This window comes from Montipora foliosa, chromosome 11, assembly GCF_036669935.1.
Source record: "Montipora foliosa isolate CH-2021 chromosome 11, ASM3666993v2, whole genome shotgun sequence".
NCBI lineage: Eukaryota > Metazoa > Cnidaria > Anthozoa > Scleractinia > Acroporidae > Montipora > Montipora foliosa.
Window position 1 is genome coordinate 11,925,258 of NC_090879.1, and position 13,208 is coordinate 11,938,465.

Genomic DNA, 13,208 nt, shown 5'->3' on the forward strand with positions numbered 1-13,208 from the left:
GATTACCTTGAATAGCTAACACGGATTCCCAGCGTAACTGAACTCTTACGCCCATTTTAAACGTCGCATTTTCATGTGCCGAATCTAATGCAAATTAGCGAAAACAATAGATTTTTCTCATTTGTATTCGATTCGGCACATGTAAAATGCGACGTTTAAATCGGGCCTAAGAGTTGACATAAGGTTTTTCGTTAAACGCGTAATAACTGGTAACGTAGCGAGGGTCGGACGATTTTCACCCATTGAAGTGTCAGTATGCAGGCTTAAACTTAGAGTATATGGGAAAAAAAGGCCACGATATTGTCTGTAAATATTTGGCGACTTTCAACTTAACCAGACATAATTCACAACTAAAGAAAACATACATTGTGATCGTTGACTGAAGCACAAGAAGGAGAAAATTAGTCAGGGGCACCCAACGTCAATTTTCGGAAAATATCTGTTCGGAAGACGATTTGAGATCTAGAATTTTCGGAACATTTGTTGTAAAATTTCTCGCTTGCCTGCCTGTCCTAGGATTTTCGAATATCTAAAAAATGGTACAATTGCCCATTTTTAACGGATTTTTACCCTAAAAAGGTCCCTAGAATTTTCGGGAGCCTTTTTTCTGGCTGAAATTTTCGAAAAGGTAAGTTTTGATCCCTATAATTTTCGGATCACTAGACTTTCAGCTAGGGAATCCGAACAGATGGAAAATTTTTAGGGGATAAAAATATGGCTATATCTACCGTTTTAAGACTAAAATACGTTTAACAATGCTATGTTTAAGTGGTTTTGAACTATATTCTCGTTGGGTGCCCCTGATTACTGTAAAGGCCTTTTATGAAAACTGCGCTGGAAGAAACAAGATATCACCAGCAGTTGTGATGCAAAACTAACCCTGCCAATGAATGTTGTGTCTTAATTTTTCTCTTATCAAACTGTGCACTGACCTTTAATTTTTACCTTAAATGTTAAATCACAAGCGTTAGTGGTGTGACGTTTAGTTTCAGATGATTTTCGCAATTTCAGTCCTTCACTTCCAGAAATATACTATACAAAAACACTTTTAACTCGCTTTATTTTCTGACAGTAGCATTGCTAAAAGCACATTTTTGTGTTTACATTTTGAGGCCTTCAAGACCGCCTAATTGTCAATAAAAGTGCATTATTACCACCAGCCTATCCCTAATGTTTAACAAACTGATACCATGTCGCCGTGCGTCTGACGTCAGACTCTGAACTGGCCTTGCTTTCAAAACGAGGCCGAAAGAAATCTTCACACGCGACCCAAGAAAAAGCACAGACAACATACACCGAAACATCAACTTAACGTCGTCGCATCAAAAGGTACTTATGGCTTAATTAAATGCTTTGGAGTTTGCTTAAGTTTCTCGAGCTTGTTTCGCTTGGGAAAACAAGACCTTAAAGGGGCTAGGTCACGCAATTTTTGGCAATTTCAGCACTGATCGAATGGTCGTAGAATTAACTAAAATATCAAAATAACTGTTCAAAACTATAGAAGAACTCTAACAAAACACAGGGAAGCCAAGAAGGAACATGGATAGACAAAACTGGAGAGGATTGAAATGGATTGATTTCGGTAAATTTGAAAAACGTCGGGCCCACCTTTTTTCAAATTTATATCAGTTTATCTCAAAATGTCATTTACACAGCTGGAAAATCATTCTCAGTAGTTATGTGGCCGTGATTTTGCAAATGAAAGACTCTTGGTCTGCCAATTTGACGTTTAGAGCTCATAATTAACAAAATTGAACAAAATTACCTAAAATAGCGTGACCTAGCCCCTTTAAGAATCGTCAAATTATGCACGCATTTCATTGGTTCTAAGTAGATCTTGAAAACTGGTTTGAGCCTCTTTAACATAAAGGCGGCTACTGAGGGTATTCCTCAGAAATTGAACTCTTTTCTTAGGCAACTTTTTCGTGTTTCGGTTACATATCATAGACCATATTCATAGCTGGTGGTCAATACATTATTCTATTGTCCTTGTTCTAATATTCTAGACCAACTAGCCTTGATAGGAGTTGACAAAATACAAAAGTTGCTTTAGAACGAGGCTTGTTGGACTAACTGGCACACACACACACAAAATAATAGTTTCTTGGCCTCCATTTATGAATACTGTCTATGATCGATGTTGACTCCTTTAAAGAAATTTTCTGTTGCCAAGTGACTCTTGGTAACCGATTCATTCGCGTTTTCATAAAGTTGCAGAATCCGTATTGCTACACCTCAACAAAGAGATGGCGGCTCTCGTTTGTGTTCCCGCGACTTTTAGTGCCTCAATCTAAACCAACACAGGTTTCGATTCTTGAAAAATAAGGCAGAAGCAAATGCGAAATTAGTATAGTTGATGACATGATTTTGACTTTGGTAGAAATAAGCACGAGTAAATTTCCCCAGACTAACAAAATTGCAGGGCTAATAAAATACATAAAAAAAGGTATAAAGAAAGAAAAGCACAACAAATGAAAAAAAAGTGCCAGCAAGCCCTTTAATTATTTTGAAACTTATTCAACTGATTGGTTGAAACAGATCTCTGTCGATCAAAAAGTCATTCAACCGTGTATATCTAATTTCCACTCGTGTTACAAATTTGCACCCTTGTTAAGCTCCGTGCAAACAGATGCAACAACTCCAAACAATGTAAGCCGTGTAGTGTGTATTATGAGAATTATACGACCCATAAGACATTGTAAACTTACAAAATTCGGCTACCATCTTGTTTTCAAAAGGCAATCTCGTCCCCAGAGCCAACGCCTCTTTTGGTCAGCACCAAGACTCGGAGCTTTGGAATAATCCATTTCCGGAACTCCAAGATTTTAGGAGTTCCGGTTTCACAGAAAAGTAAAATAAGGCGATCATTAGAACTCAACGGTTTACGACAGCAGCGACAAATCTTCGTGTTTACAAGTTTAGTTGGAGATTTTTGCGACATATTCGTAAATTAAAAGCTACTTTACACTCAGTAGTTGACGCATGAGCGATTTGATGAACAATAAGCTTATCAACACAGTTCTGAAAATGAATTATTCCAGAGCTCCGTGTTTTGGCGCTGTCCAAAAGACACGTGGGCACTGGGACAAGATTGTTCAAAAGGTTAATGCCTTGATATCTCCATGGAGACCATATGTCATGCGCGTGCGTGACCCCAACAATGATGAAAGAGCTGTGTAAACGGATTCAACATTGTTGCGCTACGCTTCGGCGATCAGGGAAAAAAAGAAATGAGTGGAATAGTTGACTCAAAAGTTTGACCAGATTCAAACTACACGCAACGTTATGGAACGGGGTGGGTGTACAAACGGACGCAACATGTAACACCCTGCAATGTTGGCAGTTCTTGGTCAACAATGTTGCGTCCGTTCGCACGGGGCTTTACATGAGAGCTGCACTCTTTTTTAGTCGAGCAGAGCAGAGTAATTTTTCGTGTATATTACGCCAGTTAAAACTAGTTCGACCCCAACCTCGAACCAAGGCTCTCTAATTTGTCGTGGAGAGGAAGCCTGAATTCGAGGTGGAGAATTACCATTAAAATCACAAATGACATTGATGGTCCCCTTGATTAAAGAGGCGCAGGCAAGAGAGCCCATGGGGTCCCATGCCGTTAGCACTATTGGCTCTTCCTCCAACACCGCCATTACATCAGCTGGAACATATTTTTTGTCCACAACAACTCAGTGAACCACTCATCCGTCATCGTTAAATATCCTGGTTTGTCTTTCTCCTCGCCCCAGGAATTCTCCACTGCCATTTTGTTGTCTTCAGTTCCAAAGAGTTTTCGTCACCTTCCTGTTTTGAATTTCCCTGGACGCAAAAATATCAAAATCATTTCAGCTTGGACTGCAGTTCAAACGTAATATATAAAGCGTCCTCTCAAGAATCGACCTGTCACAGTGATGACGGACCGAGAAGTTAATTGGTGCCACATAAATGAGATGGTTTAATTTTACCCAATGAGTGACTCAACAAAACGGGTACAAGGAGATCTTGGAGATCATCTCATTTAACCAGCAACTTAAAGGCCTATGTTCATCCAAAATACATTGCGGGCTTGTGTCGTTGTTTTGAAATAGTTCCAGCGTTTTGATTGGGTACTCGCCGGTGATTTTCGGATTTTCTGTCCGTGTGAAATTCAACGCGGCGTGCAATGCCTTTTGGGTGAACATGGGGCTTTCATAAGCAGTTGCAAGTTGCAAAAGAAAGCTTGGAAAAAAACCCAGGCTTGAACGAGGCGCGAACCGCGCGATTGCACTGCACTGCACAACTCTACTGCTCAACTGAGCTATCAAGCCAACTGGGCGCCCGTCACTATATTCTGTAAGAAATGAACAAATGAATGATGCTCAGTTGGTTGGGCATCGGGCTGTCATGTGGGAGGTCGCGGGCTCCAACCTCGGCAGGATCAACACTCAGGGTCTTAAAATAACTGAGGAGAAAGCAATACCTTTGTAATTTCATATGCAAATTGTTAGACATCCAGGTCTTCTCGGATAAGGACTATAAACCGTTGGCACCGTCTCACAAATATCTTTTATGTTCATACATTCCGGGACGTTAAAGAACCCACACTATTGGAGAAGACTAGGGGATGGAGTCCTGGGTGTTGTTGCTGTCCTGTTCTCTCCAGCAAATTAAGGAGGCCGGCTTGGCAGTGATGGCTCTAAAAAGGCTTATGGTGTATGAGGTCACCAAGGCAGAACAGCTTTAAATCAGCCGAGTGCTGGAACATGTAGATGTAGGTGATCAAGAAAAATATAGAATGATTAAGCTTCTGCTTAACATCGCTCGTCGACTACTCTTTTCATGTATTTCAATTTCCACAGTTTAAATATATGCACATGGCAATAATAGTCTATAGCCCCAATCTTTCACCCTTGGGCCTTTTACGGGATGCAATTCGAACTCAAAAGTGACCAGGCTCCCAGTTAACTTGGTTGCTAAGTTGGTAGAGTAGTGTAGCACAATCGCACAGCCATGGCTTCGAGCCCCGTTCACGCCTGGGTTATTAATGGGTTATTTCAAATATATGATAATATATTCTACAGCATTCAACACAGGTACACGTAGAAAAAAATTCATATGCTCTTAACATCTGTTGAAGTTATCTAAGTAGAAAACATGCGCTCTACCACTGAGCGTCAGGCAACTTATGACACACCTTCCGCATACTGCTAAAAATAAGATGCTGAAAGGTAGTATGTCCCCATCTGCATGTATAGTGAACGGATCGTGAAATTAAGATGCGAATGGCTACGTGCAGGACGATGCTGTCTTCGAATTCCTTACAAAAGATGACGTTTAGAGATCTCTGGAAGAACGGAAACACCAAAAGAGACATCACGAGATGATAAAATGAGCCATCTTCACCAGTTAACAAAAAGCCAGAAAAGGCTGAACGAAAACAGTTTGTCCACCAATGTAAAGTGCTTCCTTTAAATATGCAGGTTAGGTATGTGGAAATTACATTTGTGACAAAAAGCGTGTTAGAGGAAACTTTGGATTGTTTACACTACGAAGCTACAATCATAGACAAAACTGTTGGAAGGGTTAGTACTTTTGACGTCTTCATTGCTTCTCTCCCTTCCCCCCTTATTCAATGTTGTGCAAAACTGAATGGTTTTAGTCGGAAACTGTAGAGTTACCTTCCAACATTAAATAGGGGGGAGGGGTCTATATGAGAGAAGGTGAAACTATTTTTTTCGCGCTTTAACAGAAGCGGGTTGAAGTACATACAGCTCTGGTGCGGTTCATTTACATAACCTTCCCAACTACTTTTGTCTATTGCAGCATCTCGTTATCGTGCCATCTTAGGCTTATTTGATTCCTATCGCCAATTCTCCAATTTGAAAGTATTCTTGTTTTCTGAGTTAAATTCGAACTTAACTTACCATTATTTATGGAAATTCCAGCGTGACATCATCGCCAACCAGCACAAATGGCGCCCAGTGCTTTACAGCGCAATGCTGCTTTGACTCTCGGAAAGATTTCATTGCTTGTTGAAGAGCTGCACTTGCGCTTTTTCCATCTACCAGGTGCTGGTAGAAGCTCCTCATGAACAGCAACGTTACCTCGTCATCAATTGCCCAGAGTGACACCAAAACAGACCGAGCTCCAGCACACAGGAAAGCCCTTGCAATTCCCACTACTCCCTCAGACTTCACTTCTCCCCGGCCACTGTGACAACAGCTCAGCACAACTAGTCTTGCTCGAAGAGAAATTGTCTGAACATCCGACATTTTCAAGATGAAGTCTTCCTCTTTGGGGATTGCGGATTTGCGTTCGGTATTTGGGGCTAAAGCAATTTCTCCCGTTTTTTGGCATCCATGTGCTGCAATGTGAACTAAAGCAACTGATTTCATATTTTTCAGCACCTCAGCTTTCGTGGCACTTTTTCCAGTCAGCGGTGTTGTCTGCAGAAGTTGTCCAATCATCTCTACTTCTTGTTTTGCGCACGGAAGCTGCTCCAAAATGGGCTCCCCTTTCTTGTTAGTAACTTCCTTCAACCACGGATCACCTACAACCAGTGCTCCAGCCTTACTGTGGAAGTCTTCAGGTGCACCAACGATCACATTAAAAGTGGTCAACGACGGAACAATGCGGATCCTGATAGATTCACTCAATGCAGAATATGGAGCCAAGCAAAATGGTCCATCGGGAACAACGATTAACTCATTTTCTTGGAGCAAGTCTGCAATTGGCCCGAGTAAGACTTCATACAACGGTTGTAAGGTGTTAACGGAGGATGAAGATGGTAGAACTGTTTTCTCACTGATAGGTTTTTTGCTGCAAGACAGGTCATTGCGTAGTGTATCCAATGAACGATTCTCGCATTTGACACCATCCCATACGGCGATCTCTTTCAAAAAAGTTTCCATCAACAAATCAGCACTTCCATTTGCGATTTCGTGTTGTCGAAAGCTGATCTTACTGTCTTTTCTTAGCACCCAAAACGTGATCTTGTTCTCGTCAAGTGCCACAAAAACGGCTTGTGAGGGTAAACGCTCTAATGCAGCTGTAAGAGTTTGATTCGGAGCAAGTGCAGAAAATGACTGAGAGTCAAGGCCGTATTGATCTTTCAAAATATCCATCAAAGCCTGTGCACGACCCTTCTCAGCAGCATACAAAGCTTCTTCAATCTCTCCATTCTTCAAAAGTGTCCTCCACAGAGCAGTGTATGACACGCGATAAGAATCACGAAAACTTATTTTCCATCCATCTTCTGACTTCAGACTATGCCTTGTTTCATCAAAATGTTTTATACTTGAACGATAACAACTGAGTGCATTACTCAAGGAACCCAACAATTCATGATCATGACCTTGCGAATACCACGCGATTCCCTCTCCTAGACAGTCTCCAATTTCCTTGAAAATACTAAGACTGTGTTCATGGTACACCATGGCTTCATTAAAATAACCTAGATTGCAATAGGCATTTCCCAGATTTAAATAGGCTGATCCCTCGCCATCCCTATCCCCTACATCTTTAGCAATACTAAGATCCTTTTCGTGGTACTCAATGGCTTGTTTAAAATTACCTAGTTCGCAATAAGCATTTCCCAGATTTCCATAGGTTAATCCCTCTCCAGCCCTATTACCTATTTCTTTACCAATACTAAGATCTTTTTCGTAGTACTCAATGGCTTGTTTAAAATTACCTAGATTGCGATAGGCATTTCCCAAATTTCCATAGGCTAAACCCTCCCCAGCCCTATTACCTACTTCTTTAGCAATACTAAGATGTTTTTCGTAGTACTCAATGGCTTGTTTAAAATTACCTAGTCTAAGATAGGCATTTCCAAGATTTCCATAGGCTGATCCCTCTCCAGCTCTATCCCCTAGTTCTTTAGCAATACTAAGATTTTTTTCGTAGTGCTCAATGGCTTGTTTAAAATTACCTAGACACAAATACGCATTTCCCAGATTTCCATAGGCTGATCCCTCCCCAGCCCTATTACCTAATTCTTTAGCAATACTAAGATCCTTTTCGTGGTACTCAATGGCTTGTTTAAAATTACCTAGTTCGCAATAAGCATTTCCCAGATTTCCATAGGTTAATCCCTCTCCAGCCCTTTTACCTATTTCTTTAGCAATACTAAGATCTTTTTCGTAGTACTCAATGGCTTGTTTAAAATTACCTAGATTGCGATAGGCATTTCCCAAATTTCCATAGGCTGATCCCTCCCCAGCCCTATTACCTACTTCTTTAGCAATACTAAGATGTTTTTCGTAGTACTCAATGGCTTGTTTAAAATTACCTAGACTAAGATAGCCATTTCCAAGATTTCCATAGGCTGATCCCTCTCCAGCCCTATCCCCTACTTCTTTAGCAATACTAAGATCTTTTTCGTAGTGCTCAATGGCTTGTTTTAAATTACCTAGACACAAATACGCATTTCCCAGACTTCCATAGGCTGCTCCCTCCCCAGCCCTATTACCTACTTCTTTAGCAATACTAAGATGTTTTTGGTAGTACTCGATGGCTTGTTTAAAATTACTTAGATTGCGATAGGCATTTCCCAGATTTCCATAGGCTGATCCCTCTCCAGCCCTATCCCCTACTTCTTTAGCAATACTAAGATGTTTTTCGTAGTACTCAATGGCTTGTTTAAAATTACCTAGATTGCGATAGGCATTTCCCAGATTTCCATAGGTTGATCCTTCCCCAGCCCTATCCCCTACTTCTTTAGCAATACTAAGGTCTTTTTCGTAGTACTCAATGGCTTGTTTAAAATTACCTAGTCTAAGATAGGCATTTCCCAGATTTCCATAGGCTGCTCCCTCCCCAGCCCTATTACCTACTTCTGTAGTAATACTAAGATGTTTTTCGTAGTACTCAATGGCTTGTTTAAAATTACCTAGACACAAATACGCATTTCCCAGATTTCCATAGGCTGATCCCTCCCCAGCCCTATTACCTACTTCTTTAGCAATACTAAGATGTTTTTCGTAGTACTCAATGGCTTGCTTAAAATTACTTAGATTACGATAGGCATTTCCAAGATTTCCATAGGTTGATCCTTCCCCAGCCCTATCCCCTACTTCTTTAGCAATACTAAGGTCTTTTTCGTAGTACTCAATGGCTTGTTTAAAATTACCTAGTCTAAGATAGGCATTTCCCAGATTTCCATAGGCTGCTCCCTCCCCAGCCCTATTACCTACTTCTGTAGTAATACTAAGATGTTTTTCGTAGTACTCAATGGCTTGTTTAAAATTACCTAGACACAAATACGCATTTCCCAGATTTCCATAGGTTGATCCTTCCCCAGCCCTATCCCCTACTTCTTTAGCAATACTAAGATGTTTTTCGTAGTAATCAATGGCTTCCTTAAAATTACCTAGACAAAAATACGCATTTCCCAGATTTTCATAGGTTGATCCCTCCTCCATCCTGCAGCCTATTTCTATGAAAATAGGTAATGCTTGTGCATACGTTTTTATGGCCTGTTGATAATCAGGTAGGTTGAGGTAAGCACCGCCAAGATGAAAATGAGCCCTTCCTTCACGATACCTGTCCTCTACACTTATCGCAATGGCAAGCTCTAGCATTCGCTGCTCTACAGCCTTTAGCTTCCCATCTACCATTCTTCAATAACTAAATGACAATTAAAACTTTTTCGATGAGATGATCCAATGACAAATCAAGGATGAAGCTGGAAGGAAAGAAAGATAAAGATGCTTGCTGTTTGATTTGATGTTTAGCTTCGAAACGAAGACGTTTTTCCCCATCCTATTCCCTCCCAGGGTGGTCAGTTAAGGGGTGGTATCAACCGGTTAGCACGGCGGATTTGCCCTCGCCTTTGCAAGAAATCAATCACGATTCTAGATAAAATAATTCATTTGTTTTGTTAGCAAATAAACGGCCACGATTGTGGCAAACAGAGCTGCACCTTGGAATTAATTGCGTTCTTTGAGTTTAAGCAACAGAGCGAGAAGCATAAAGTAATAAGAGGTTCTGGATGACTGCCGCTTACCAATAACTCCAAATCATGCCCTCCTTTTTTTCATAAGTCAACCAATGAGGAAAAAAGTTCTGCTTTGCTTGCTTAATCACAAAACAAATACAATCAAGTGCGGCAGTTGCAAAATGAAGCATCGCGTTGCCAATGAAAACCGAGTGAGCTAGAATGCTGGCACAATAGTGAACTAACTTTTTGGAAAGAACAAGAGCTTTAAACATTCCTTCCGAAAAATTGCTTCTTGAATCTTTACGCATTCATGCCACCTTGTTTTGCATTTGGCTTACCAATTGCTATATGACAAAACGCGTTTCATATAATCACAGAGGTCTAAATGTCACTTATCACTAAAAACCCAGCACAATGACAGCTTTAACGAAGAAAAACTTAGGGCAGACGACTCGCCATAAAATGTCCTATTCATTTATTTTATCATAGTTGACTGGGTGTTCACAATAATATATAAATGCATGCCAAGGATCAGGGGTTCATTGAGCAAGTTAGAGAATATTGGAGCTACAAACTGTGAAACATCGTAACTTCATCACATGTAGAAAGGAATGGCATTGCGTTTGGTTAAGAACATGATACTTTATGTTCGAAGCCTTTTTGACGTGGAAGGGGCGGGGGCATTGAGGTGTATTAGAGACTGCAAACACCACCTCCCCCTAAAAAAAATAACCTAAAATCACCTCTACAATCAGAGAGCAGAAAGAAGATTTTCCTACCAAATGAATGAGTCGTATCGATGAGGCGGGAAGGTGAACTGTCACTAGAAAAGAATAGCGACAAATTAAATAGTCATGTATCGATGGAGTTTTCGAATAAGTTAGAAAAACAAGAAAAAGTGGGATAAAAACTAAAGTTTACCACGATGCAGGACTTAAGCTAATATCGATCGATGATTTACTTCTCCACTGATAAAAAAGATACACTTCAAGTGTTTTCTTTGGATTTCAAAACTATGTTAACTAAACACTAAGTGACCCAAGTTTTAAGCCTTGATTTCAAAAAGACATCTGTTTATTTTAACTAGAATTTTCCTATTTAATGGTAGGCCATTACTAACTTTGAAATATTTGAGAGAGCTGGATCGAGGAGAATTTAACGAAAAAGACTCATGAGTTTAACAATGCAATGGGTGTGTACGAGGCTTAATTAATATGCAGCACGGAAGTTTCGGACTTTCAGACTTTTAAACTAGTGTTTTGCATATAAAATGAACTGCATTTTAAGCTGGTGAGTAAATGACATCACTTTCCCTCGATCCAACCCTCTGAGGTCCCATCGGTCAGTTTTGAACGTGAGTATTGGCGGACCGTGAAATCCAAAATTTACACTCAAAGTAAACAGCCTTTGGATAAACATCCAAGCTCAAAATTTTGCCACACACACTGAAAATTTAAAGAGAAAAGGAAATGATTTTTTGATCATAGTAGCACTTTAACTGTAGCGCGCCTGAAACGTTTGTTCAATTCAAACACGCGTTACGGTTGTTTTGTAAAGCCTGCAGGCCTAGGATATTTTTTATTCATCCTGAATTTTAATCACAGCCGTTGGCGAACCGGTATAGTCAAGCACACAGCGCTAGTTTCACTCTTGAAGTATTAAAGTATTTACAATCATTAGGACGAACTTGAAAATTACTGACCTTTTTTCATGAGTCACTCAGAAAGACACAGCATAGTTATTACAGTGCGACCAAAGAACGAAAACTGCAGTCTGATTAAAAAAAAAAAGGAAAAAAAAGAAACACGAATAACAAAATGGAAATACTCTTTTTTCTTGGAATGATCCGTGCCTCACAATTACTGTTCTTTGCCTCAATGTACTAGAAACATACACGTAGTAGTAGTAGTAGTAGTAGCGCGCCTGAAACGTTTGTTCAATTCAAACAGGCGTCACGGTTGTTTTGTAAAGCCTGCAGGCCTAGGATATTATTTAGTCGTCCTGAATTTTAATCACAGCCGTTGGCAGTTTGGCAGTGCTAGTGTCAATACTCTTGAAGTATTAAAGTATTTACAATCATTAGGACGAACTTGAAATACTGACCTTATTTCCTGAGACACTCAGAAAGACACAGCATAGTAATTAGAGCGCGACCAAAGAACGAAATCTGCAGTCTGATTTACAAAAAAAAAAGGGGAAGAAAAGAAACACGGATAACAAAATGGAAATACTCTTCTTTCTTGGAATGATCCGTGCCTCACAATTACTTTCTTTGCCTCAATGTACTAGTCTAGAAACATACACTTTAGTTTCCGTTCCTTTGTCACAGTGTGAAACTAATCTAAAACATTTAGCATGAATTAAACTTAAAAAAAAAAAAAAACTATAACAAGCTGTAATGGTGTCAAAAGCAAAACGCAAGCACTTTTTATCTTTAAATCGAGTTCTAAGATATAGTGATATAGTGATATAGTGACACGAATTTTTTTTGATAAGCTTAGCAAACAGAAGATCATCTTTTGAGCCAACCTGATCTCGATTAACAATGTGACCATAAATGCTTTGTTTCAAAGTAGCGATTTTCGGATAGAATTAATTGTCCCTTTAAAGCACTTAACTTACCTTTTGCAAGTAATTTAAAAGACTTCGTTTCAACAATACAGAGATTACAGCAGAACAAGAAAACAGCAGTTTGGAAGAATCGTGTTTACTTGGCGAAGGCACCGAAAGTGATTTGTTCAGTTGCAGTTTTGAATATATAGCGGAAATCATTCTATTATCAGCTCTGTGATATCACGTTGTTTTGACTCCAGCATTATCGCCAATAAACGAAAAAGGGAAATTACGCCTGGTAAAGATAAAAGAAAAAAAGTCTCCGGCTTTAAGAGTACCCGACGATTTAGATATGATCCTTACTGCCAGTAGACATACACATCTAACTAAACCAGCATGCTTATTTATGCTGTTCTCAAAGCTTTAAGGCAGGGTAAGTATAGAAAACCAAGCACTCGAAAACGAAGGACATAGCACGAGGCACCCAAAAGGTCGAAATCGAAACAAGCGCCCTAAGTCGCCGGAAAACGAAGTGGAATCCCAATTCGAAAACGAAGCACTCAAAACTCGAAAACGACTGAGCACCCAATTTGCCATTAGAAGATCGCTTTGACCATGGGCAAAAACCAAATTTGTTATTGTTGATCAGAATAAAAATCAACTTTCTACTAATGATCGTTTTTCTGCTGTTTCTTACTATCTCCTTGAGCCGTTTAGGAATTAGTTGGGTAGGCAGCAGAAA

General features: G+C 39.9%; 1 protein-coding gene across 3 annotated transcripts; it reads right to left on the minus strand.

Moving 5' to 3' along the window:
• Nucleotides 1-1,751: 1,751 nt before the first annotated feature.
• LOC137975516 (tetratricopeptide repeat protein 28-like) lies at nt 1,752-12,665 on the minus strand. Of its 3 annotated transcripts, XM_068822627.1 has the most exons (6): nt 12,536-12,665; nt 12,017-12,087; nt 11,616-11,686; nt 10,693-10,736; nt 5,895-9,658; nt 1,752-3,810 (listed from the first exon to the last, which is right to left on the minus strand). In XM_068822627.1, exon 5 carries the CDS (start codon nt 9,588-9,590, stop codon nt 5,901-5,903), a length of 3,690 nt encoding a protein of 1,229 aa, XP_068678728.1. In that variant the 5' UTR covers nt 9,591-9,658; nt 10,693-10,736; nt 11,616-11,686; nt 12,017-12,087; nt 12,536-12,665; the 3' UTR covers nt 1,752-3,810; nt 5,895-5,900. The 3 variants fall into 3 exon arrangements, 2 of the variants coding, with proteins under 2 accessions (XP_068678728.1, XP_068678729.1); XR_011117579.1 differs by lacking the exon at nt 5,895-9,658; XM_068822628.1 differs by lacking the exons at nt 10,693-10,736; nt 11,616-11,686; nt 12,017-12,087; nt 12,536-12,665 and having other exon boundaries at nt 5,895-9,969.
• Between the last annotated feature and the right edge of the window lie 543 nt (nt 12,666-13,208).